Source organism: Theropithecus gelada, chromosome X (genome assembly GCF_003255815.1).
Source record: "Theropithecus gelada isolate Dixy chromosome X, Tgel_1.0, whole genome shotgun sequence".
Taxonomy (NCBI): domain Eukaryota; kingdom Metazoa; phylum Chordata; class Mammalia; order Primates; family Cercopithecidae; genus Theropithecus; species Theropithecus gelada.
In genome coordinates, this window is record NC_037689.1 from 133638692 (window position 1) to 133666375 (window position 27684).

At 39.2% G+C, this 27684-nt stretch overlaps 1 protein-coding gene across 10 annotated transcripts in view; it reads left to right on the top strand.

The window, feature by feature from the left end:
* Window positions 1–27684, top strand: part of FHL1 (four and a half LIM domains 1) — a 69778-nt gene that overhangs the window by 31747 nt on the left and 10347 nt on the right. For 3 of the 10 annotated variants that reach the window (XM_025371884.1, XM_025371887.1, XM_025371893.1), the window contains exon 1: window positions 23259–23497. The exons of 6 other annotated variants lie outside the window; for them this stretch is intronic. In XM_025371884.1, the coding sequence (XP_025227669.1) occupies window positions 23476–23497 (22 nt within the window). In that variant the 5' untranslated portion in view covers window positions 23259–23475. Of the gene's footprint in view, window positions 1–23122; window positions 23227–23258; window positions 23498–27684 lie in introns of those variants that run through there. One more of the 10 variants, XM_025371886.1, reaches the window with a different exon arrangement.

The following is a 27684-nucleotide window of genomic DNA, read 5'->3' on the forward strand; positions in this document are numbered from 1 at the left end:
AATATCAGAAGATCTGGCAATATTGAGCCCTCACTCCTGTTTGGCTACACTAGGCTGGAGCCAAATGGCTGCTGTTTCTTTTTTTTTTTTTTTTTTTTTTTGAGATGGAGTCTTGCTCTGTCACCCAGGATGGAGCGCAGTGGCGTGATCTCCACTTACTGCAAGCTCCGCCTCCCAGGTTCATGCCATTCTCCTGCCTTAGCCTCCCAAGTAGCTGGGACTACAGGCGCCTACCACCACGCCCAGCTAATTTTTTGTATTTTTAGTAGAGACGGGGTTTCACCATGTTAGCCAGGATGGTCTCGATCTCCTGACCTTGTGATCCGCCTGCCTCGGCCTCCCAAAGTGCTGGGATTACAGGCGTGAGCCACCATGCCTGGCCGGCTGCAGTTTATCTAGCTAAAGCATGAACTCTGAAGTTTGCCACAGTCTCCGGCAGTCTCTGTAGTCTCCTTGACACTAAGGACAAGGGTTGGTTGCCATTATCTGAATGTTCAACCCCTATAGACATGTGAGTTTTCAACCCCAGGTCTAGATAAAACTGAGGTTGCAAACTTAAGGTCATCCTTTTTCTCAAAATACCAGCTTGCTAATTTTCAGGGGCATGACATAGGGTGACAGTCATATTAAGGAGGTGCTTTAAAAGGGTTGAGGGCAAACATTTCAGAGGAAGGATACTTTCTGATGATGGTACCTGATTAAGAGAAGGAGCATCAACAGGTATGGGTGTTTTATTTTATTCTGGAGGATTCCTGTAGTCTACTTTGGTGCTTCTGACACTTTAATGTGCAGATTCTGATGCAGCAGGTCAAGAGTAAGGCCTGAGATTCTGCATTTCCAACAAGCGCCAGGTTGTACCACTGCTGATCTGAGGACCTGCCTCTCCTTGAGTAGCAACGTTCTAAGAAAAATGAGTCAGGCAGTGATGGTGCTAATGTTTAGAACATACACTTTTCTCTGGCCTGAGAAAGAAAAAGAGATATGGACCAGGGTATTTTGGGTTGAATCTTCCCAGATAAATCTGGATCTACTTGGAGCAGAGGAGGTGAAAAATCAATTATTTTCAATACAGTATAGCACATGGAAAAGATAAATCTAACTCTGATTTTAAAATTTGTTTTAAATTAAGTGCCTCTGGTAAAAAAAAAAAAAAAAAAAAAAAAAGCTAGATATGCTCAAGAATCATGAAATGTAGGGATTAGAGCTTTTAATTTTAGAAAATTTAGGAAAATATGGGGCTGTTAGCAAACTTGTAAATTAGACCACAGAAAACAGGATAATTATCAAATCCCTGGATATATGATAACCTTGTAAGCTACAAAATGATTTTAAAAAGTTGGAAAGAAAGAAATCAACAGTTTCAAATATATACAGTCCTATAGTGAAAAAGTGTAATTAAAATGAAAAAGCACACCAGGAAAAATTTGTGGCACATATGACAAGATACCTAATTTCTATATCATGCACAGAGCTCATACAGATTGTAAGAAAAGTGCGCACAGGCCTAGCACGCGGTCGGTGCTTCGTAACTGTTGACTGAATGAATTATCCAATTGATAGATTGGTAAAAGACACTCAATGTTATGTCACAATGTAAAGAAATGCATGGAAAACATTCAGCCTCACTGGTATGCAAAAATAAGCATATTTAAATGTCAACAAGGCACACCTCTACTAAGTTAGCAGAAGTACAAAAAGAAAACCCAATGTTAATATGGTTAACTTGAAATGGATATGCGCTTATTCACTGCTGGTAGCAATGTAAGTTGGTACAAAGCCTTTTGGAACATTGTTTGGCAATATATGGCTAAAGGCACAAAGATTGGTACCCTTTAATCTAATAATCATACTTTGGCAAATGTGTTCTAAGAAACAAATTATTCTAAGAAAAGAAAAAAAGCTGTATGTTATAGTGGTTCATCACAGTGTTATTTGTGAGGACAAAAAGAATTTAAATGTCTAATGTGAAAAAAATAGTTCATATATTCAACAAATAGTTTTGATTGAACGGATTATGATACATCTATGCAGTGGAATTTCATGAATCTTAAAAATTATAATTTTCACGCTTACATTAGCAATATGAAAGAATTTGTATAATACGGTCTTACTAAGAAATGCAGGATGCAAAATTGTATATATGCTGTGATTGTAACATGCAAAGTGATATGTACCTGTGGACAAGAACTAGAAGGCACAAGGAAAAAGTGTAAGTATCACTTTATTTGAAGTTATATTCATGTTGTGATGTTGTTTGTACATTTTGCTATAAGTATATGCTCACTTAGATGTTGAGAATCTTCCACTTTTATGTACTTACCTCCATATCACAAGCCGGATATTCTAATCTATCACAGAGTAGGTGCTTAGTAAGTGACCAGGAAACATGAGGACTCCTGTCCAGAGTCTAAACATGGGGTTCCAATGCTCTAGTTCCTTCTCGCTTGTTGTGTTTCATCATCCAGAGCCCCCATTTCTCTTTCTTCCATATTTGGTGGTTGGTAGAGGCATCTTGGTATACCACATGACACCAAGTATAAATATTTGTTTCAGAGCTTTTAATGAATGTGTAGCAGTTCCAGGCAGGGAATGAATCTTCATGTTTAAAGGTCCAGTGTTCACTTAACGAACATCTTAATGGAGCTGTAGCTCAAGAGCAATGCCCATTTCATCTTCTGATTTCTTTTAGATAAGCAACAAAAATTCACTTTAAGGTCATGAGCCTCCTTACAGCAGTCCCCCTTACCTTCAGCTGTATTCCCTGTTTCAGATGTACTTGTTTCTCTGCTGTAAGTACACTTTTCTCTTCTAATTAGGTCAGTTACTTCATGTCTGTTTTTCTTTTTTGACATGGTTTCTTCTGGCTTTGGCACCACATATTTTCCCCATATGTCATTGCCTCTGGAGCTTCATGTTGCAATAGTTTTTCAAGGGGAACGGAGAGCACATTGCTAAGGGTGGGGGATGGCTTTCGACTCTTTTGCCTGCCCTTTGCTTCAGTGAGTGTTCGTATTTCTTTTGGGCCTAGTTCTGTTTGGTTTTGTAGTCTTCAGAGTCGGTTATGTTTGGACTTAAAGATACTTAAGTAAAAATAATGGTAAGTTAGAGATATGTCTGGCAAAGGTGCAGCACATTTGTTAAGGTTACTGGTTTATTTATCTCCCTTGTCTCTATGGCAACTAAATCTGGGTCTGGGATTTAATGGACTTAGTTCTGACCTCTTGTAACATCTCCTAACTTTTCCCAGCCTCTGATTTAGAAAGAATTCATTTTCACTTGAGGAGAGAAACTGTCTCACTTACAAAAGGGGTCCTAACTGGACTCTCGAAAAGTGGAATCTCTAGTCTTTGATTCTTACACAGTCTTCAACCAGAGTACCCACTGTGGTTGTAAAGAAAGCTAAGAAGTCATGCAGAAATACACACACACACACACACACACACACACACACACACACACACAATATCTCAAGGAAATACTTTTCTTTTTAGTGAAATAAAGTATTATTTAGTTAACGTGAATGAACTGCCTGTAAAGAGAACCTTTTGTCAGAATACCAAATCAATGGAACCATTGATTGGACATTATGTTTTCATTTTGTAAAAGTATCTCCTTTACCCATTACAGGATTATAAATTTGCACACATATAAATGTTTGAACCATATTTTAGAGTTCAAGTATATTAAATTGTGCCATGGAAGTCCACAATAAAGATTGGGTTTGACCAGGATTCTCATGGAAGAAGTCAGATTTGGACAGTTAAGTTCAAATCTAGTGTTCCATCTACACAACTGATGTGAAATGAGGACATAGATACCTGATCTCTAAGGTAGGTAGAGTCAAACTCTAAGGTAGGTAGAGTCTTGGACTTCAACTGGTTCAAATGGGCCTTTAAAATTTTTTCTCTTCTCCTGTATGGTGCTTTGAGACTTACAAAAACATTCCAGTTTTAAGAATTTACTAATTTATTCATCCGTTTACAGGTCTTTGCAGCTTCTCTAAGAATAAGCTCACATGTGAATTTTCTTTGAAACCCCTAAACAAAGGAGTCAGTAAATGATTAATTATCAAGTATTGCACAGAGACTGAGGCAAGGGAAGTGACAGAAGTGCTCTTCTGTCCTTACTCCCCAAGTATAAAATATTAGAGTTCAGATCTGTCATCAAGTTTAGTTCAAGCCCAATAGGAACTTGTGATTACTTAGTAAGGTTTTTGAACATCATAAAAGTTCAGTGCATATGGAAGTTGTTTTAAGATTTTGTCCATCATCAACTCTTCTATTAATAGGCAAAGATTTGAGAAGCCAACAACAGATGCTCACTTGTAAGAGAGAACCATGCTTGGGAGATGAATGTTGGATGCTCCTTACTTTCTGAGTTTGAAACCTTGACTCACTTGTCTTATAACCGTGGACGTAGAATATTTGTTAGATTAAGGTCATAGCTAAATCGTACAAATTTTATTATGATCAGTACAATAAACATAGCTGGGGTCAAAGCTTTTATGGAAATCACAATGTTAAGGCCTGATGTGCTTAATAATTCTTGAGAAAGAATGGCACTTTTATCATTATCATTGTCATCATCATTATTATATCAACCTTATATCACATGGTGAAAGCCCAGTGTGGTGAACTGTGCTAATAATTGTTATAATTTATGTATTTCATTATTGATATTTCAGTTTTGCTTGAACAGCTGTAGGGATCAATTTAAAATAAAAAGGAGGAGATATGTAAAAATGTATTTAGAATAGTAGTCTCATTGTTCTATCTTATCAGCCAGATAAGCTTTGTGCTTTGCAGAGCATCTCTCACTGAAGGATACCTAATTATTGGATAAGTAATTAATTTCTTTAACAGTTCTTGGGCTGGGTGCAGTGGCGCATGCCTGTAGTCCCAGTTACTCAGAAGACTGAGGCATGAGAATCGCTTGATCCCGGGAGGAAGAGGGTGCAGGGTGCAGAGATTGCACCACTGCACTCCAACCTGGGTGACAGAGTGAGACTCTGTCAAAAAAACAAGAAAAAAACAAAAAAATCCAAACCAAAGAACAGTTCTTCACCTAAGTAGAAAAGCAGAAAAACAATGGTTTGTGGTCTTTGTGAGTCTGTGGACATCTCTTAAACCATATGTGATAGGACCATTTCTTTTTCTTTTTCTTTCTTTCTTTCTTTCTTTTTTTTTTTCCTTTTTTCTTTTTTTTTTTTTGAGACATAGTCTCACTCTGTTGACCAGGCTGGAGTGCAATGATGCTATCTTGCCTCACTGCAACCTCTTGCTCCTGGGTTCAAGTGGTTCTTGTGCCTCAGCCTCCCGATTAGCTGGGACTATACGCTTGTGCCACCAGGCCTGGATAATTTTTTGGTATTTTTAATAGAGACAGGGTTTCACCATGTTGGCCAGGCTGGTCTCGAACTCCTGACTTCAAGTGATCCACCAGCCTCGGCCTCCCAAAGTGCTGGGATTAGAAGCATGAGCCACTGTGCCCAGCCGATAGGACCATTTCTGTACACAGTCTTTAGGGCTAAAAATTCATAATTTAGATAAGGTACGCTGTATGTTTCTTTCCCAGGACCAGGAGAACTTTTCCTATCGGTAGTGGTGAGAGTTTGTGTATATAATTGTCAGTGTGCACAGGCAAAGGAATTTATAATCCAGAGTGTCTTTTGCTCCCTACAGTGGTTCAAATGGAAACTAATTGGAGAGGGTGAGTTCCACCCTTTGCATTGGGCTCATGGGACAGGTTTGAACTGGAAAACAGTACAACGTGCTCCAGTATTTTTAGCCTATCCCTTATGTTCCCAACTCTGCCCTTTGAACTGTCAGTTCTCATAGACTTCACATAGGATCTTGACCTGACTTTTGGTCCTCTCATGGGTGTTTTCCATTTTCCTGACTGGGGCAATGTAAGGCACAAAGAGTAAAGGATTTGGTCGGAGTTACTGTCTTAAATTGTACTCTGCTTTCTCCAGGAAACTGGAAGCTTCTGAAGCGCAAGAAGCCTGATGTTTCCTCTTATGTCCTTTGTATCATTTATTATTTAGTGCCAGAGACTTAGTAGGTATTTACTAGAGATATAGTTAATTGAATGAAAGGCATTGTGTAAAGTACAAACCATAGCATTACCGTGGTATTACACAGGACTGTCTTAGGATCCCTGTTCTTCTAATATCCGTATTCCTGAATTGTTGGAGGATATCCTTGAATAGAACAGTCCCTCTTCCCGCATTGTAGCATGACATTATTTTTTCCTGGCATGTTATCAGCAAGTTTTTCAGACAGAAAAGTTGAAATTATACAGTGAACGCTCCTATTCCTACCATTAATCCATCTTAATTTTTGGATGTATTTCAGAGTACGCTGAAGGCATCTGTATGCTTTACCCCTAAACACTTCAGCTTTATCATTATGTGGTTTCAATTTTGACTTATTTAGAGCTGCTTTCAGATTTGTTGAGATCCTGATATTTATTTTGGTGGTGGCTAAGAAGAGGTAATAACTCGAATGTGCAATATGCTGAGTTTTCAGACCCTGGAAGTTTCTCTTTGTTTGTAACTACCAGCAAGTATACGGACACATACGTATTGCTGTCCCTTCCCCGCTTCATTATATGGTCACATTATTTGTATTGTTGAAACTTGGAAAGGCAGCCTAGGAAATGCAGTTGAGGGGTTGTGGATATGAATGAATTCAAAGAATTGGGGTTGAGAATAGTAGGGCAAAAGGTTAGAGTTAGCTACTATAAAGGGAGGATAGAATTGGGTATAAGGAGTGGGGAAGAGATTCAGATCAGGAAGTTACCAGCATGATACCACTTTCATATATGAAGTCTAGAGAGGGTTTGGTGGCGTTTATATGACCTAAAGGTCATGGATTGAATAAACACTAAGAGTGCAAATAGAGTCCTTCCAGTCTAGTGGTTTTCATATTATATTCCATGGAACCCTAGAATTCATAGAAATGTCTCAGAGGTTTTACTAACATTTGAATTATACTTTGGCAAGTATATTGAACTATTTTTAAAAACACGAATAAGAAAACCTAACAAAAACACTTGACTGTGTTTCATAGAAAATTTTAACATCCTGGAGAACACATACTGATTGACATTTTTATTTTATTTTATTATTTTTTTGAGATGGAGTCTCGCTCTCTCGCCCAGGCTGTAGTGTAATGGTGTGATCTCGTCTCACTGCAACCTCTGCCTTTCAGGTTGAAGCGATTCTCCTGCGTCAGCTTCCTGAGTAGCTGGAATTACAGGTGCGCTCACCACTATGCCTGGCTAATTTTTGTATTTTTAGTAGAGACGGGGTTTTGCCATGTTGGCCAGGCTGGTCGTGAACTTCTGACTTCAGGTGATCCACCCGCCTTGGCCTCCCAAAGTGCTGGGATTACAGGCGTGAGCCACCGCACCTGGCCCTGATTGACTTTAAAATAAGTAAAGGTTATTAATGTCAACCTAAAATAAAGTTTTGACTAACACTTATCTGTCATCCATCAAAGTCGGGGTAGTATTTCTATGTGGGAATAAAGACAAAAGGTCCACAGCAGGACCATTACACTAAAGCCATGGGTGTTAAGGCATTGGCCTGCAAAAGCTGGAGTTACGTTTTGGTTTCCAGTTACCATGAGCACTTATCCATCTGTTATATTTAGATTTTTTTTTCTAGTACCTTTAGGAATCTGCAAACAGACGAGTATCTGCTTTAAACTTGAAACTACCATAAAAGGAGAGAGATGGTTAGGATGCAGGCGACTGGCTACAGTGTCATCCTTCAGATGGGCCTATGTAAATGGATTAGGGAACCTTCAAAAAGATCTCTCTTCTGGCCCAAACTGCTCAACCTAGTCTGAAAACGTATGTGTGCAATATTGCACTTCATTGTGAGATGTGATGTTCAGGGCTTCTTTAATAATGCCTTAAAAAACCTTAAAATGGGTTTGGCAGATTTCTTTCATTTGGAGGCTATGGTACTCAACTTTGGTGTTTTTCATTCCAGACTGTACCACATTCTGTGCCCATAGTTTGGAAAACATTTTGGAAGCCAGTACCTGCTTGTGCGTAGCTGCAGTCAATTTTTAAAGGTTTTGCTGATGTATATTTTATTTTCCCCTAACATTTATTAAGATCTTCAAAGTTGAAATGACTTTGCAGTGGCCACCTTTATCCCCATCATCAAGAGGCTGCCATTAACAGCATTTTATTCTACCTGTTTTATCACGTATCTGTCCATCCCTCTATCCATCAGTCTGTCTTATTTTTGGGTGCATTTCAAAGTGAATGTAGCAGATTTCACCAGTTAACTTCATAATATTTTATACACTTGAAGTCTAGCTTGTTGAACAGTACACAAATGTGACCAAATTGCTATAGAATGCTGTGAAAGAAGGTATAAAATAAATGCCCCAGTTTTGCTGGGAAAAAATTTAGGAGCCTTATTTTAAAAGTAACAGGTATTCTGGAATCCTGGCATGGAGTTGGAAAAAAAAAAATACTAGCTAATTTTTAAATTGGAACTTTTTTGTGACTCAGACATTGCTGACCCCTAAAAAAGAGGGGATACACTTGTAAATTTTATTTTCATCCCAGGCAGGAGCCAAGTAACTTCCTGTTCTTATAGAGAGGCAAGATCATGTTGAAAAGTGTTATAGGCATAGAATGTTGGTTACGCCCACAGAATCGATTGATTGCATTTGGAAGGCAGAGGAACAGTTAACTGAGGACTAAGTTGATCTGTGCAGGGTCTGATTCCAAACCCTGGTGTCAAGGTGTTAAGTGCAAATTAATATTATTTTTTTTTTTTTTAAGAAAACACTCTTGTTACAATTTGGACAGAGAGAATGGTATGGAGATGAAAGGTTCTCCTGTATAGTTTTGCCCCTATTTATGTGGAAAGCACACCCTACATTCTTGCAAAGCTGTGTTGTTCCCTTTATTCTCAGTCCCCAGAATTGTGTGCAAACACTCTCTCTTGGCCAGGGGTTTGACTGGGTATGTTTCCTTCTGGAAGTCTTCACTAGCACTCTTGAGTTAGCTGGCAGGAGATCCCTTAAAATCATTTCCAAGCAGTATTTCTCACTTCCCTATAGGGGCAAATCCTGTACTTTCCACTTCAGTTCCAGCTGCTGTTGCTTGGTAAGAAACAGATTTCTGCTGTGTTCTCAATCCTCAGACGGTGTATGAAAATTTAATGTATAAGAACAAAGAGGCTGAGCGCGGTGGCTCACGCCTGTAATCCCAGGCGTGATTTGGGAGGCCGAGGTGGGTAGATCACCTGAGGTCAGAAGTTCGAGAGCAACCTAGCCAAGATGGCAAAACCCTGTCTCTACTAAAAATACAAAAATTAGCTGAGCGTGGTGGTGGGCGCCTGTAATCCCAGCTACTCAGGAAGCTGAGGCAGAAGAATCGCTTGAACTCGGGAGGCAGAGATTGCAGTGAGCCAAGATTGCACCACTGCACTCCAGCCTGGGCGACAGAGCGAGACTGTCTCAAAAAAAAAAAAAAAAAGAAAAAGAAAAAGAAAAAGAGGACAGAAAATATTTTGGGCAGGGATTAGTTGGGGGATGTGGGTGGGAAACCTGGTGATTAGATATATTTAAATGCGTCATGTCAGTGTAGAACGTGAATTAAAAAGAAATTATATATGGAGAGTTGTAAGAAATTTGCCAAACCCTTCAGACACACACATGACCCTTTAAAACCCATTAAAACTCCTTGGCACAATGGAATAACATGAACTTTGGTCTTGGAAGAGACTATTAGGTTGCATCGTTTTTGATTTCTCTACCCCTGACTTGCTCTTTGATCTTGGAAAGTGACTGACTTGTCCTGTGATTGTTTCATAATCACCCATAATAAAACTGATTTACTGTATATAGTGAATAGTTAAGTTTAAAACTATATCTAGTTTCCGTTATAGCTCAAGTTTATGTATTATTAGTGTTTAGACATTAACATTAAGCTTTCAAATCAGATTAATTTGAAAAAAAGTTTCATGTATGAATACTTTATATTCTGTAGTTCATACACTCAGTACCACCCTTAATTAAATGGTATTTCCACAAATCAGTTTGGAAGATTTTCTTCCTGCAAAATGTATGTTTAAAATACATGAAAATTGATGGGACTATGTATTTATGGCTAGTAGGAAAGTGGAAAGTTTTTTAGATTTATGCTTAGGACAGGTGATAGTACTTGAGCTTCTATTCTTAGTTTGACCTTGCCTCCTCCCACCCCCTTAAAGCAAGACACTTAATCTCTTTAATGTCTCAGTTTATTCGTCTTTAACACCTGTAGTCTTATTTTATGAAAACGGTACCAGGTTTGTATTTGGTAGCATTTGAGGACTTGATATAAAAGGTGGCATGGAAGTTCAAATTATATAGAAAGTATTTGTATGCTGAATGATAATCTTGACAAATTACTGATTACTACATTTAGAAAGTTGCAACTCTGGAGGGAATTGATATTTGATATTGTTTTCCTGTGTGTTCTAAGTTACCACCATAACAGTAGGAAAATAAACCCTATCCTGGCTGTGTTACAAAGGGATTAACTCACTTCTTCAAGTTGTTACTAAATCTCCAGCCCTTTAAACAACAGAAATAAAAAGTGTTCCTCATTTTAATTTTTCCCAAATAAAAGTCTTATAACTAACCTTGGCTTAATTTTTTCTTTTCTTTTGTTGAGGGCGTTCCAAGTTATTTTCTTTGTGAGGAGCAGAGGATAAACCATGTCAGTTACTTAAAGCAACTAAAAATACCCTGTACAGATAGGCAGAGGACTATGCTTTTGATTTTTAGATCAAAGCGAAGAAGCAAGATTTTATGGAGCTTGCTTATTATACACTTATTCCCAGCTACTTGTGCCTTTTCAGATAATTAAATATTAACTAAATACAAGAGGATTAAATAGCTAGACTTTAAGTAAAACTAAAATACCCATATTAGTATTTTGTAAACTCTGTATCATTGAAGGTTTAGGCTGATATGAAAGAGAGGGAATTCCTATCATGGGGATTGCCTGTCTTTTCACAATGACCTGCCACTAGATTTTATAGTATATGATAAATGTGTGTGTGTTTATTGTGAAAGTTGAGTGAATCATATGAAAAATTAAGTATACTTGAAAAATCAAAAGACATTACCTACTTGGGTACAAAGCCTGATTTTTATATGTATTTCTTTTATGACCATATTATGTTATATTAAAGTTTGTATAGTACTTGGACATATATTATTTAATTTCGTTCCTAAAACAATTCAATAGGGAAAGCAAGACAGATATTAATATTCCCATTTCATAGATGAGGAAGAAAAATTAACTTGGCTTGTAAGCAATTCAGCAGAATCAGAGATTGCATTTGAGATTTTTGATTCTAAGTCTGGTGTGCTTTCCTTGGGTTACAACACAATAAAGTCAAAAACATTTACTGTTATTTTCATTAATTGAAAGCTTAAAATCAATTTAAAATTTTAACAGTATAAAATTTAATGGTATAAAAATACTGTTAAATTAATTTGATGACGTTAATTTTTAAATTGATTTTTAAATTTGCTGAAAGTGTTTTAAAATCGGTATCCTTTTTCACAGTTCCTGAATTAATCTCTTCTCTGTACATTTCCTGTTCCAGTATGATAATTTATATAGGCTTTAGCATTTACTTATGGTATTAAATGAGTAGACAGTTTGAAGGGAATTAAGATTAATTAGGTCTTGCAATTCTTATAATACTCCTGGTTTGCCACACTGAATTGCCATGACGTAGCTGGGGATCCCTGTTTAAACATCTAACAAAGATAGCTGCCAGTATACTTAATTTTAAAACGGTCTGCATCTATTAAGCTGCCTTATAAACATCAACCCCTTTTCTGAAGTCCAAAGTTAGTTTTTTAAAATGTTCACTGATAATGGAGTGGGGGTGCTGGTGACATTTCTTTTTCTTGTTTATCTGTAAAGACAGGGAGGTGCAATCTAAGTTAGGAAATCAGTGACAAATAGTTGTAGAACATGGGTCACCTGGCTTCAATTAGTTATGTGACCTTTAAGAAAACAAGTGCCCATTTCAGAAAAGACTGACCTTTGAGGCTACAGACATCAAGCTACTCTTCTACTTTAAGGAAGAAACAATGACAGGGTTAATTTAAAACTCTGATGCAGACAGAGTTGAAAAATCCATGACAGATTTATATAACAAACGTGGATGGTGTTTTGTTTTCCCAGCATGCAGTTTTAAGGTCAGACTTATGACTCAGAGCTGTGCACTTCCCTGGTGGTATGCATCAGTGACATGTTGCCAGTCTAATCGTCCAGAAGGGCTTGTGCCCAGCTCAGCTTGCTCCATTATAATCCCCAGCTGAGAAGCCACCTTTCATTTTTTAAAATAGATAAGGAAGACAACATGAACATTTGAAACTCAAATACTATATGTACTTTATAACATTTCAGCCTGAAGACTTGATGAACACTAAGGTGCCTCTTTAATTTTGAGAAGTATACTCTCCATTGCCACTAATCTATCATGGTATGGCACTGTGTGAGGATATGTTGTGTGCATTGTCAGTATCAGCATTTTGCTGAGTTTACTGTTTTTTAGTTCATTGGCAAGGCATCGTGGGTTTTGGTGCAAAGAGCATGGATTTGGAATCAAAAGCCACTTCCTCTCTGGGTGGCTGATTAGCTGAGGGTAACCTTTGCATAGCTGGCGTGGGATTTCCAGATGGCATCCTCTCTGCATGAACAAAAACAATGTGCCATTTCAGTAAACTTTGGTGGGTGCTCCCTGATCCACTCTAGATCTTTTCACCTCTTTCCTTTTACTCTCTCCCTTTCTTGTAAATCAAAACTCCCATTCCTTTAGTGTGACTGATCTCTTTTGGGGGTTAGAAGAAAGCAATCTGATTAAACTAACTGCTGTTTTTAGTTGGTTCATCCTATCTTTAAAAAAATGTATATATTTCAAGGCTGGGATCAGTGGCTCACACCTGTACTCTCAGCACTTTGGGAGGCTGAGGCGAGTGAATCACTTGAGATCAGGAGTTCGAGAGCAGCCTGACCAACATGGTGAAGCTCTTGTCTCTACTAAAAATACAAAAATTAACCAGGCATGGTGGCACACACCTTTAGTCCCAGCTACTCAGGAGGCTGAGGCAGGAGAATTGCTTGACCCCGGGAGGCAGAGGTTGCAATGAGCTGAGATAGCACCATTGCACTCCAGCCTGGGCGACAGAGTGAGACTCCATCTTAAAAAATAAATAAATAAATAAATAAATAAATGTATTTTTTTTCTTACATCCTTGTGATAATATTTGTCAATAAGAGACTGATTAAGTTAATTGTGGTATAGCTTCACAATTGGATACTATGTACGTGTCCAAAAAGTAGAAGCTCTTTACGTACTGACAAGGAAAATTCTCTGAATATAAATAAATGGAACTAGCAATAGAATAAATAGAAAAAGCAAGGTGCAGAAGAGTATGTATAGTATACCACTATTTATGTTTGTTTTTTAAAAAAGAGGAAAAACAAAAAATATATATTGCTGCCTGTCTTTTATAAGCCCGGTATCTCCAGAAGCATAAAGAAGACACTGGTATCATTGGTTATCAATGGAGAGGGGGAAGTAGATGTCTGGGGATAGGTAGGGGGAGGAAGACTTTTCACTATGTATTCTTTCATAGCTCTTCAAAAATACGTCTTTGGAAATAAACCTATGCAAAAAAAGAACGTTCATAGCAGTATTATTCATAGTGGCTAAAAAGTGGAAATAACCCAAATGTCCATTACCTGATGAATGGTTGAACGATATGTGGTGTATCTATACAATGGACTATTATTCAGCCATAAAGAGAACTGAAATACTGATGCATGTCATAGCATGGTTGAACCTTGAAAACATTATACTAAGGGAAAGAAATCTGCCACAAAAAGCTGCATATTGTGTGATTCCATTTTTATGGAAGCATTATGCTAAGTGAAAGAAATCAGCCGCAGAAGGCCATATATTGTATGATTCCATTGCCAGAAGTGGCACATCCATAAAGACAGAAAGTAGGTTAGTGTTTCCCAGGGGGTGGGGTGGGGTGGGGTATGCAGAGTGATGGTTAAGAGGTCCAGGATTTCTTTGGGAGTGATGAAAATGTAGAATCGGATGGTGGTAATGATTGATATACGTTATGAATATACTAAAAACAGCTGAATTGTACACTTTATAAAGGTGAATTTTATGATATATAAATTGTTTATTTTAAATTTTACTTAGAGAAGGGTGTCTCACTATGTTGCCCAGGCTAGTCTTGAACTCCTGGCCTCAAACGATCCTTCTGCCTTGGCCTCCCAAAGCACAGGTGTGTAAATTATATCTCAATAAATAAGATAACGTAGCAAAACAACTTGAAGTCATGAACATGGAAACTTAAAGAATCACTGTGAACATACAAAACAATGAACAACTAAAGTTTTCACCTAAGAAATGTTTTTATTCTAAAATATTTTACATATTATCTCTATAATGACAAAGAACTTCATGTTCTTTAGCTACCTTCACTCACGCTCACCTGGGATTATTTCATTTTATAAGTGAAGATTGTTAACCCAAATGAAACCCTGATTGATAAAATTTTGGGTGAAATAACTGAAGAAAGAATGTGTGATTATCTGGAATTGAGATGTTGTAGCTGCAGGCCTTGCCCAGGCTGTGCCAGTAGGAGAGGAGGTATGGAGCCTCAGAGAATCTTTGGGACCAGTGTACCCTTTCTCTCCTCACAGCTCATCCCAGAGCTGTCCCTGCCTCCTTAGGCTGATATGCCCCTGTTCCCTTCCTCGCGTTCTCCTGCGGTGAGCTGAGGCACAGGGTTTAGGGACCCTATTGTGATAGGAGGAGATTAGCTTCGGGACTCTGGGATGAGATCTGTGGACCTGAAAATATAGCCTCTATGATCCTAGTCACTGTTCATGCATGGAGAGTGACAGCTAAGAGGTCTGGGGTTTCTTTTGGGTGGGAATGTGAGGTGCTCGGTCATTGTGGACATACAGCAATGGTCTGTCTACACAATGGTCAGATAATAGTCTTCTTACAGTCATCCCAACTCTAGATGCTTTAGCCGGAGTTCGTCTTGGGGTGGGTATGGGGGATTGATCACAACATATTTTTGGTCAAGAGTTGGGTAGATGGTGCATAGTTTGGTTCTGCCACCCTGGGACCTTGGGCATTGCTGTACTCACCCAAACTATGTCTCAGCACAAACAACCTCATCTCCTGAGCTGCAGAGTCCTTTCTGTAAGTGGCTTGATGAGACAGGGTCTTTCAGATCCATGTCCTTGGCATTTATTCAGAATTAACTCATGTAATACGATGCTAATCTGCATTCTGGCTGGAGCTGCATATAGGTAGCCTCTTTTCATTGTTGGCCTTTATAGCCAACTTAAGCTCAGAGATGTGAAGCAAGGGTGGCCTGCCTGATGAATTAGTGCTCATAAAGTAAACCCTTATTTGTTGTGTTGGAAAGTTTATTGACTCTAGCCAGAAAAGGTCTAATTATCCATTGGGCTAACTGGGCCCTTTCCTGGCAGGGAAGATGTAGGGAAGACCCTCCGCAGCTCAAGACTGGGCAGGTGACCTAGACCTATTGGGTATTTATTTCATTAGAGGATCAACAGAGGAGAGATTTGTTCTCCCCAGGTCTCCATCATCTGTTCATAAACCCTCCTGACCCATGTTGAATCCACAGACTGTCCCCACTGGGCTGTCAAGCTGCTAGAGGCCAATTCCTCTGAGTCTCTGAGGTTTGCTCTCTGCTGCCCCAGTCATTCTCAGGCCCATGGTCCTTGCAGCTGGGCTCTTGGCCAACATCCTGAGCTCTTATCTCTTTTCCACATATCACCCGTGAGTTAGTAAACTTGATAAATTCTATTTGTAGGAATCTGCTGCTTGGATCAGCCACATTTTTAGCGTGTAGTTGAATTAATAATAATATATAGTGCTTACTGTGTGCCAGCCACTGTTCTAAATGTTACAAATATTTACTGCTTTATTTCTCACAATGACCCTCTTACATAGGTACTATTATCATCCCCATTTTATAGATGGGCAATTTAGTCACAGAGAAGTTAAGTGAAACTTGCCAATGTCATACCACCAGTAAGTGGTGGAGGCAGGATTCAAGTCTAGATATTCTGGCTTCAGTCTATGCTCTTAGCCACTGCACTATATTCTCTTGAATCATTATAAAATAAATATACTGATACTATCTCAGGGCAAATTTCCTATTATTTGTCTTGGAACTAACCATGTTAATTATTCAACCAATCTCATATAAAGTTAAGCCTTAAATTTCTTTCATGGAAGCCTTCAAAAATAGTTATGGTCCAGTCTAAACCATTTTACCTGATTTTCATTGAACACAATAGGACAACCACTCCTTGTTTCATTTTCTGTACCTTAGATAATCTGGTCTTATTTATACCAGTCAGGTACATACTTCCCATGTTTGTTCGTGTTGATTATCACACTGATTGGAAATGAGCCAGAGGGGTGGGGATGTGAGGTGAATGGGGTGTGATCTTTCCAAGTACATGTTCTTTGGTGGCTTCTGCTCCTCTAGCTGCAGACTCTCCTTGCGTTCTCCTTTCTGGACTTCGTGTTCCTGTCGTTCTGTTTCATGTACTTGCTGCCTGGCATGGTGAACTTGTTGTTTGACTTCAAAGGCTTTGAAATCACTCACTCTTGTTCCTTAAGTGTCAGCTGTTTTAGGTAGAGCCTCTGCTTCCCCATCCAACCTAGTCCATATCTCTCTCAGCTCTGTGTCAACTACTGCTTCCAAGTTAGCCAAAGTTTATCCGTGAACTTTATTTTTCTTTTTAAGTCTAATAGGGTTTAACTGAGCAAAGAGTAGGCTAAGAGACTCCAGCATTAACCATAACTGTGGCGGAGATAACTTGACTGGACCCTTGCATGAGAGAATCTGCAAAATGTGTCATCTACACACACAACTGTCCCTTAGTCTCAGGATATGTGACCCAGATTAACCTCTGTTGATGAATATAAAGTCAAGGGATAACAAGCCCCATTTACCGTACATAGCATTCCTAAAGTTTACATTGTCATGTGTAAAGATCCCTTGCTAATATGGTACAAGGAATAGTGCCTTCGGAGTCCAGACACTCAGCTTTTAGACCTGGAGCAGCTGTTAACTCAGGGAAGCAGGTCATCTCTCCATCTCTGGGTCTCAGCTTTTCCATCTATAAAATGAGATGATTGGATTAGGTGGTATCTAAGACCATTTCCAACTCTATCATGCGATCTTTTTGAAGCTGGAGACACCCTCGGTCCTGGCTCACTTTTCTTTAGGTCCGCCAAGCCTCTCCAACTTGTGGAGGAGCCTATAGTCTGTCCTCACCATGCACAGGTTGAAAAACAGGGAAGACAAGCTGCCATTGAGGGTGGTAATCTAATGGCAGACCACACACCAACAAAATCACTCTGGTTCTGCAGCTGAGTTTTCACAAAACAGTGCCTGTCCTGGCACAACAGAAGAGCTCCTTCCACAGAAAGTTATTATTTGCTCTCTCAGATACAAATCACTGTGGGCCACTGCTCTCCTCTGTCCACCTGTAATTACTCCTGCATTGAATCTGAATCAAGACACTGCTCAGGCAGTCAAATGATGGCCTTCGGGGAAACTTGGCAGATGGGAGCCAAGTGAGCTTTCACTTTATGTACTTTCAGTCCTCTGGAAATCTGGATTTCCCCTGCTATCAAAATAGACAATGCTGTTGCCTAACAAAATATAGACTTCCTGAGTGACATCCAGGTCACGGCTTGGTCTCTTTCCTCCTGCTATGTTCACGCTTCCACTTCTGTGCACCATGTTAGGTTCAGATGTTCTACTGACCAAACCCCAGAGAACCACTCATGAGTCTTTTCAACCTTTACCCTGAATTCTAGGGCTATCTTCTATTTGGGGTTTGAAGACACCAATGCATAATAAAGTAATGTTTTAATTATAATTTTTTGGTAAATATAGATAGATTGTATGTTACTAGCCTTGATGTTTCACACAAGGAAGCAGAGCTCATGAATTATTATGATAACATCCCTGAACAAGGCAGTCAATCTCAGTTATCAGCATTAAGAATAAAGGTATGGATGAAAGCTTATTTGATTTGCTCTTCTTTCCTGTTATGGATATTAACCAGCTGGGTAAATTATAGAATAGGGTCATGGAATGTTTAGCCCTCAAGCATTTATCAGAGGCTTGAAATGTTCATAAAAGGTGGGCTTGGTGAATGCCAGGACTTAGCATGGTTGAAAGGGTGTTTTGAGTCATGGTACATGGCAACATGGAAATAAAACAGATATATCACAAGTAGGTGGTAGAAATAAACTGGAAGAGAATTTTAACATCTAAAATGTGACAAGGATTTATCCTTACCAGCTTCTCAGTTTCCTAAAACATTTATTTTCCTTTGATTTGAGATTCTGATTTATGTTATATATTTCTTTCTGAAACATTTTCTGGTTTCTATTTTCTTTACTTCTTTTACTTTTTTGCTGCTTCTGTTTTTTGAAAAATATCATCCTAGGCATGCTCTGAAAGTCATTTGTTCGGTGTTTTCCTGGTAGTGATTTCTGGTTTTAGGCCCATAAAAGTATCTGTAGGATGTGGTTGGGATAGTTCCTACCTCTTGGTAAAAGTCTGGTAGTAACACAGGAAGGGAAGAGACTTTGGGGACAAGAGACATTTAAAACTGTTACTGATCATGACATTACCAAAAATCAAAGGACAGGGGCTGTGGCTCATGCTTCTTAATCTCTCTGAATATTATAAGGAAACTTCGAAGCCCTGGTCAACTGTGAAATGAACAGGTCTTCAATTGAGTTAATTAATTAGCATTTTCCAGGTGCTTTGCTGTTTACAGTGTCCTTTATTTCACGTATGTTATCTCATTTGTTACAGGTCTTCTCCTTTCATACTCACCTTTTCCTTTTCTCTGAGATTCAGAGACCCTTTGGGGAGGCCGAATTTCAGGTTTGTTTTCATTAGGACCTTACATGACCAAATCCCCCCTCTTGGGGTTCCAGGGGTGCTCCTTCATTCTACTCTCTGGCGGGTATGCCATGAATTGTGACATTTAAGCAGTGACTTTGCAAAATTGGACTTGTCAGTAGGAAAAAGTACTCTTCCCACCTTAAAGATTGACGGGAACATGAGATGGCTGAAGCTGTCCTGGGCTTTTTTCTGGCAAGAGTACATAGGACAAGAAATACTCCGGAGAGCTCAACATTGAATCACATCATATCATAGTGCATGACTCGTTGCCTTAATCTTGCAGTTGGACTCACTCAGGAGAAATTGTTGGCAGAGGGATTAAGTAGCCTGACAAAATTATATTGAGAAAAAAAACTTGCAGTCTATTAATTTATTAGTAGTAGATATGAGGGAAAGAAGAGTAATGTAAAAAAACAAATGGACACGAAACCACGGATAAATCCACAAAGACTCCATTACAGTTTGTTATCAGCCTCTTGCCCCTGGCCATGACTAATGGCCAGTAATTGTCTGAATTTGGAAATTTCTTCAGGAAAAGAAAAATCTAGTAAAGGGAGAAAGGTGACCACAAGTCAAGCTGTGAATGAGGAAGTCCTGAAATGTGGGCCAAGTGGGTCACTGAATTTGCCGTGTTTGATTCTTCGGTTGCACCACTTTGAACTTTTGAAGTTTGATCCTCCCAGTGGTGTTTCTGAGGTAGAGAGGCTAGGATTAGATTGCAGTGTGAGAAATCCCACAAACGTGATTCTACTGTAATCTTACTGTTCTCTCTCGCTCCTTGATAACTGGGATCCCATTGAAGAGGGTTCATTTTTGACATCTCAGAAGAAGCTCATTGTGAAGTCTAAAATAAAGTGCCACTCTTCCCTACACCAGCTCTGCCTCCCATATTCCCCATTATTTTCCCAGTCACCCAGAGTCACAACCTCAGAGAGATCCTTGGCTCCTTCCCCTTCTTTCAGTCCTTGTAGAGCCCTGTCACAGTGTCCCTTACATCTAGTTTTTCCTTTCCATGCTCATTGCCTCTGCCTGTCATTCTTTCAGTCTTTCCTTGCATCTCAGCGGATAATAGAAGTACCCTGTGCTGTCTCCCTGCCTCCTCTCTTATCTGAGATCTGCTCTTCTTATCACTGCTTGCATGACTCCATCTCATTCGTCCCTTGCACCAGTTGCAGAAAGGTCCTCCGCGTGTGACTTTCCCTCTTCTCTAGCTTTCGGTCCCACTACTTCCTTATACTGTGTTTCTGTCACACCCCAAACCCCCAGCTGCATCCTGCTTCTTGAACACGTCCTGTGTTTTTCTCATACCTCAGGTGACATGGTACCATTTTCTTGGAATCCTCCCTCCCCCTTGTCCGCATGCCAAAGTCTTCATTATTCTTCAGGGACCAGGTCAAATGCCATAACATCCATCAAGTCTTTTCTGATCTCCAAACCAGATGTGATCTCTCCCTGTGATAAATCTCAGTAACACTTTATACCTTTCTTGTAATACTTGTAAGGCTCTGCCTTGCATGGTAGTCATTTGTATATTTATCTTGTTACACTGGAAAGTAAGGACTGTATTTTATTCTTTGTGACCAGCAAAATATCTTGCACCGCATAGTAGGGCTTCTGTCCAATAAGTGCTTGTCATATACAATAAAGCAGTGACTGGGGTGGCATTATCGACAGGTTAACCCAACAATAGGTCATAATGCATCTGCAGATAGTAGGACCATAAGGATGTGTAGATAAACCCTGAAGTAAATGATTTGCAGAGGATCACATGGAAGGGAAACTTAGGGAGTTTGATACCTAGCACTCACTGAAAAAGTCGTCCTGATACTGCTAGAGTGTGAGACTAGAAGGCCTGAAATGTAACCATCATACACCAAGGAGAGTTGCTCCCAAACACCAGTCAGCTCCATCAATAGTATGTAAAGGTGCTTTGTAAACAGTACAGTGATTCTTAAAGATATTATTAAACATCATACTGTTAATGTGTAACAAGATTGACTCAGATGCCAATGAAACCCGTGACTCCAGGTACCTGTGAAATAACCAGCAAGGGTTCCGAGCTGCTGATCGAAGACAGGACAAAGTTACCAACTATTCTTCCTAAGAAATTGTTTCTCATCATGCAGGGGGTCGTTTCTGTCTTGGTTTTGTGAAAGGTCTAATTCTGTGGCTTGAGGACATCTGCAGTAGGGCCAGATGTCAGAGCAGGTAGTAGTCATGCTTCATGAAGTTTTTAGGAAGGCAGAGTTACCTGGTTGATGGAAATGGAAATAACTGGAATAAATGCTATTGTCGGAGGCCCAAGCTCCCAGCCCATCCTGGCTGGTCATAGTTGACTAATTCATGGTGATCAAAAAGTGATTCTCTTGTCTTTGAATTTTCTCTTGTATTTTAGGCAAAATAGGTTTGTTTTTTGATACTTTCATAAAGCTGTCTATCCATATTCTGTTGTCGCTTTTCAAAATGATCAGAAACCTAAAGAACTACCATATTTGCTAAAAGAAGACACTTCCTGATGCATAGCTTGAAACAGGAATTAACTTCCTAAAGGAAAGTATTAGGCACACCAAGCCTATTGTTCACAGCGCTGCAAGAGAGGTATTTCAACATACATGGGCTCTTCCTAAAAATATACCTTGCTAAAATAAAAAATTCAAGGTTCATTAAGGTTAATCATCTAATAAAGTAAGAGAATTTCCTCTAGGTGAAAAGTTTCAGTTTATTTTAGGGGTGTGGTGTTGTTACAACTGGCTAATCTCTGCACCATAATTTAATCAGGCTGGATAAGAAAGAGACTAGAAAGGTGTGGAGCAAGAGCACAGTGTAGCTTCTCTTCTTTTCCCAGGCTTATTTTTTTTTCTCTAACATGTAATAAATTTGCTCGTAACAACCTGGCTTTTATTGTGTCATTTTCTAGCTAACTGGGAGTTACTGATGTCAGCTGTCTTTTAGAATAATTTTTCCTTAAACATTTGAAGATCATAAGAATTGGGGAACTCATTCATTCATTTTCATGGAGCATTTACTGCTGTCCTACTCTGTGCTTTAGGAACATGAAGACCAGCAAAGCACTGCCCTGGCCCTCAACCTGGTAGGGGAGATGTGTGAATAGGGTCAAAACCAGTGACACGCACTGTTAAACAAGACAGTGGCTATAAAGGTGTCTGTACCAGCTTGAAGGTCAGCTGCCTTCCTTGAAGTTGAGTGGCCAAAACCACTTTCAGGATTGCAGGTGGGACTGTGTTTTGGAGGCTTGATGGACTTTTCAGTTATTTAGTTCATTCTTTCAAGGAATAGTTACTGAGAGCCTCCTGGGAGCTGGGCAGTGTTCTAGGCTCTGGGGCCACTGCAGTGAGCTCCAGTACTAAATCCCTGCCTTCATGGAGCAGAGCAGATCAGACAACAAGGAGAGAAATCAGTGCAATACCAGCAGACTTGAAGTAGGGAAAGGAACAACCATGACTCTGGGCACAAGGGACAGTGAGGAGGCCAGGGAGGTGGGAGTGAGGGAAAGGAGGCTGAGGGTAAGGCCAGAGAAGGAATATGGAAGAAGGTCCTGGAGGGACTTAGGGGCTTTCTTTTCCTGGAATGTGCTCCTAATGACCAGCCTCCAGCCGTCTGATGGTCTGTTGAGCTATTATAACATGTTAGGTTGATGTCTTCATTTTCATTCATATTTTTCCTTTTATTGTCCCTGACGCTGAAAAGCAAGAGGTTGAGTTTGTGAGACAAAATGTCTTCATTGTGTCTGTGGTGGGGATAGGCATAGTCTCCCCATCTTGTTCTGTGCTCTCCGCCGTTAAGGAGGTGGGGAGATTAGGATGGCTCCCCTTTCCGGTACGGTAATCTGCTGATCTCTGGAACATACCAAGGAGGACATTGAGTGACAACATCTATAATCCCCTTAATCTCTATATTCATAGTGTCTAATCTCCTTGAGTTACACTGGTAACATAAGTCTATCTCTTAGAGTTACTTTTATCATTAACAGCACAAAAATGTATTATTTATAGGGCCAAATGCAAGCTCTTGAGGCATATAAAGTGGATTAATAAGGTTGGCTCAGCGTTAAGCTATGCCAGAGCCGAGTCCAAATTTTATTCCGGTACAGGGATGACTTTCTATGTGGCCTCTCTGGCTCTGGAGCTAATTTGGATGCTGAGTAGCCCCGCAGGTATTTATATGTAGCGTTTGGTATTTTTACTGGGTCCTATTCTTCTCCCTTGGATCACCTAAAATGGTTAAGAATTTTCTAGTGGGATTAAGGTTGTGATCTCTGGGGAGGGGTGGGACATCTGCTCTCGGTTATTTTTGTGTTAGCCGCTTCCCCTTAAATGTATGTTCACAAATGAGCCACAGCCTTATCAGCTGGGGTTGAGGGAAGACTGGTCTAGGTGCTGCTCCTGAACTTGGTCTCTGAGCCATGGCTTCCCATAGACACTCAGGTAAAAACTTCATGCTCTTTATCTTATATTGAGCACAGTTTTGTTAGGGCAGTGAATCCGTCATTTGGCTAAAAGATGGTTTTTGATGAAATGATTTTAGTTTTGTCTGAATAGTAAATAAATTATAGCTTGTCTCTGTTTTGCCTTTGCCTTTCATGCTATTTCAAAGACAAAATATTGTTCAAGTACAACGAGCAGTTTGAGTGGCTTATTTTAAAAAGAAGGAAATAAACATGTTACCACTATATTTTTACCTTTTTCAGGACGTCTCATGAAACTATAAGAGATTGTGTGAGGAAAGGTTTTTCTGGTTAGGAATTTTTGGCTTCCTTTTTATAAGATACAATTCTTCATCTTGACAGTACTTTACATCCAAGGTGTTTGGAGAAGGTATATCGAATGTGGAGCCGGAAGGAGGAACATTTGTAACTAAGAAAGTGCATAATGACCTAACACATCTTCTCCCTTTTGCTGACAATGTTTTAAATCTTCCCAAAGTAACAGCTATGTTCGTTTTGATATGATAAGTATGTTATTAATTATTTTTAGCAGAAAAAGGGGCACATTTTGGACTCCTTGGGCCATGAGCATTTTCTTCTGGTTTTGTAACCTTACAATTAAGGAAGCCCTTTGGCCATCGACAAGGAATCTATAAATTAGGGGTTGAGGGGACAAAAGTCCAGTTATTTGAAGCCAGGAGGGTGGCTGTGGCCCTGTGGCCCTCTGCCTAAGTAATGGTTCCCTTTCTTGGAGCTGGTAAAGTCAGACAGTTAGGTATAAAGAAGGCACTTCGTCCTGTCTCCCAGCTTTCAGATTAAGGGACAAAGTCATCTATTTTTTTTTTTCTTGAAAAATCATTTTTTAAAAACTCGCTGCCTGTCAATATTTAAACAATGGAAATACTTTAGGAAATTTCTCTTTTTGGGGTTTTAAAGTAAATATGCTGCAATGGAATTCCCTACCTTAATGAATTAATATGTAATGTCTTCCCTGTTCCCAAGTGTTCAAAAGTTGTCTGTTTTTTTTTTCCCCCCCAACCCTCAGGAGCTGTTTCACAAACATGGTACCAAATGCTTGAGATTGTGGTTATCAGCCAAGATACACATTCTCTGGGTGTAGGCAAACTAGTCAGCTGTACTAGTTGTCCTGATGAACCTTAAATGCTTGTTACCTGGTAGAATAAGTCTTCATTTTGTTTACTAATTGACAGAATAGTGACAGAAAGTTTAAAAGTTTAAGTAGTGACCGAAAGTTTATAGCATACCGAACCTTGGGTTTTAAATTGCACCAAATTCTTATGTCGTTCTTGTGTACGTAAGTCTGGAGGCTATAATAACTAAATAAACATGTTACCACTATATTTTTACCTTTTTCAGGATGTCTCATGAAACTATAAGAGTGGCTAAATGAGACCAATTATTTATACCTTTTAGATGATTTTTGAATTCAGGAAATTGCATTTTGTATTGCATTAGGTTAATAGGTTCATGAAAGCAGAGAAGAATCAGTCCATGAGAGAGAGAAGTCCTCATAGAAAATCAGTGTTGCCCTGAAACGGGCTCAGTATGGGCAAAATAGAAGCTAGGATAATTGGATCCAAATTCATTTTTAGTGACTATCCATATACTGAGAGGACATTTCAAGGACAAAAAAAAGTATACTCTTGACATTGAAGACTTTCAGTCTGCAAAATTATGTAGATTCAATTTCTTTAGCCTTTGGCCTTTCAAGTCGAAGACCAGGATCGGGGTGTGGAGGGGGATCAGGTCACTTTGACATATTACACAGCCATCGATTCCCTTCACCAGCCACTACTTAGTGGGCTGCACAAGCCCGCCAGTCTTTTCTCGGGGCAGGGATGGAAAATGAGAGGGTAGGATGAGAGGAGAGTAATCCAACTGGATTGGCTTCTTAAAATTCAGAAGATTTGGGTGAGGGTGAAACTGAACATTTTGTACTTTTAATGACCACCAAATGACTGCCTGCTACTTTACCACAGCTGGAGAAACTAAAAACACATGCTCTTTTGCAGCTGGGTCAGAAATGCTTTTTTTCCCATATGAAAGAGGGGCTGCGTTGCGCATAATCTGTGCAACATTATGAAAAATCTTCATATACAGACAAAATGGTACTAGAATCGAATCTGGACTGCAGGAAGTTCAGTGGCACATAATTTTTCTTTTAATAATCTATATCGAACCCTCCTGACACCTGATATAACCTAAAATGGCATTAGTTATACATCAGTGACCCAAAAAAGATTTGTTTCTTTCTAAATGCAGCATACCAGTGAAGTTGCTAATAACATTGAATCATTCTGTACACGTTCTGTTTTGAAGGGAAAAAACACTTTCTGATTTGTGTATGAAATTGTATGAAACACTACTTTTCAGCCGTGACTCATGAGCTCCGTCTCATTGCAGCTCCTTAGGTATTTATTCCCAAATGTCTGACGACACCTCCAGGTGCATTAGCATGTCTGCTACACAAGTGTCCTATTCATCGGCTAAGGCTTCGCTCCATTTGTTGAATGTTCTGAGGAAAGCATTATACCCTTTCTTTAGAAGCCAGTGTTTATGTGTGGAGTCACTAATGTACTGGTATGTTGGATTTAGTGATGAACAGATCTGAAATAACCTGATTTTTTTCCATTTGGGTTGTTGTTCATTGTTTACACTGTACATTACACCCTTCACAGAAAGCACATAGAAAAATGCTACCTACTGATGATATTCACGTTCTCCTTAAACACTCATAGTTTGATCAACTCAGGCATGAGGGAGAAAATGAACACTAGGAAGAAATACATGAGAAAATACATGTCAAAACACGAGCAAGATTTATTAAATACAAATCAAATCTTCTTTAATGAGAGGTTTATAGTAAAAAAAGAAAAAAACAAATGTTGTAATGTTGTATTACTCGTATGTGTACATGATTAAATCGAAAGCCAAAACTTTTAATTAAGATACTGAGGTTTATTTAGGCACCTCTCAGCATGTTGGATGTAGTTCAGGAATTTTCTGAAAAAGGAAGCTTGTTTATTAAGTGAAAAAATGATGTGTCTTTTGAAGCAGGCATAGAAAGTCAGGCTACCCTTTTGGAATAAATATCTAAAATTCTGTCACCCAGCCACATTTCTAACTGCATTCTAAGCTTGTAAAAACTTTTTAATTTAATTAATTTTAAAAATTAAATTATTTAATGCTTTCTGTCTTAGAAAATGAGGGGATATTTATGTTACCCTAAAGTGTAGGTTAGACTTCAGCACCTTACACGTCATATAAGATGATTTTTAAAATCAGGAAATAGCATGTCATATTGCATTAGGTTCTTCAGTTCATGAAAGCAGAGGAGAATAGGCCCAACAAAGAAGAGAAGTCCTTACAGAAAGGAAATCAGTGTGGTCCTGAAACAGGCTTCGTATGGACAAAATGGAGGCTCACATAATTGGATTAGAAGCCACTTTCAAACCATGGTGTGTGGTGGTGGAAAAGAAAAGCTCCCTCAGTTTTTTGGAGGGAATAACTTAAAAAAAAAAAATACTTAAATGGCTAAGTTTTCTTGGTGCAGTTAAGAATTAAACTTGTCAATTTTAACATTGCTGTTACATCTGAAATAAACTTATGTGATGTTCTGGTAAAAAAATAAAAAAAAAAAAAAAAAAAAAAAAAAAAGAAGCCACTTTCAGTGACTGTCCACATACCGAAGTTTTAGAAACTTAGTTGTGGTAACTTATCTCCATCTGTCAATCAGCAGGCATATACTGAGTGATTTCTGTATACAAGGCCCTGGATTAGGTACTGGGGCCCCTAGTGTATGAGCAGAACTTTTTGTGATAGAGAAACCTCACTTGTTAGCACTAAGGAATGTATCCAAGTCACTCGGTACCAAAGTATGTTAGCAGCGGGGAATCTGTGTGGGTCTGTAGCAACCTCAGTTCTTGCCTCCTCAAGGAAGCACAAGGCAGAGGGAGAAGCCAAGGCAACTTTTAGAGCAGGAGTGAAAGTATTAAGTTTTAGAGCAGGAGGCCGGGCACGGTGGCTCACGCCTGTAATGCCGGCACTTTGGGAGGCTGAGGCGGGTGGATCACTTGAGGTCGGTAGTTGGAGACCAGCCTGGTCAACATTGTGAAACCATGTCTCTACTAAAAATACAAAAATTAGCCAGGCCTAGTGGTGCATGCC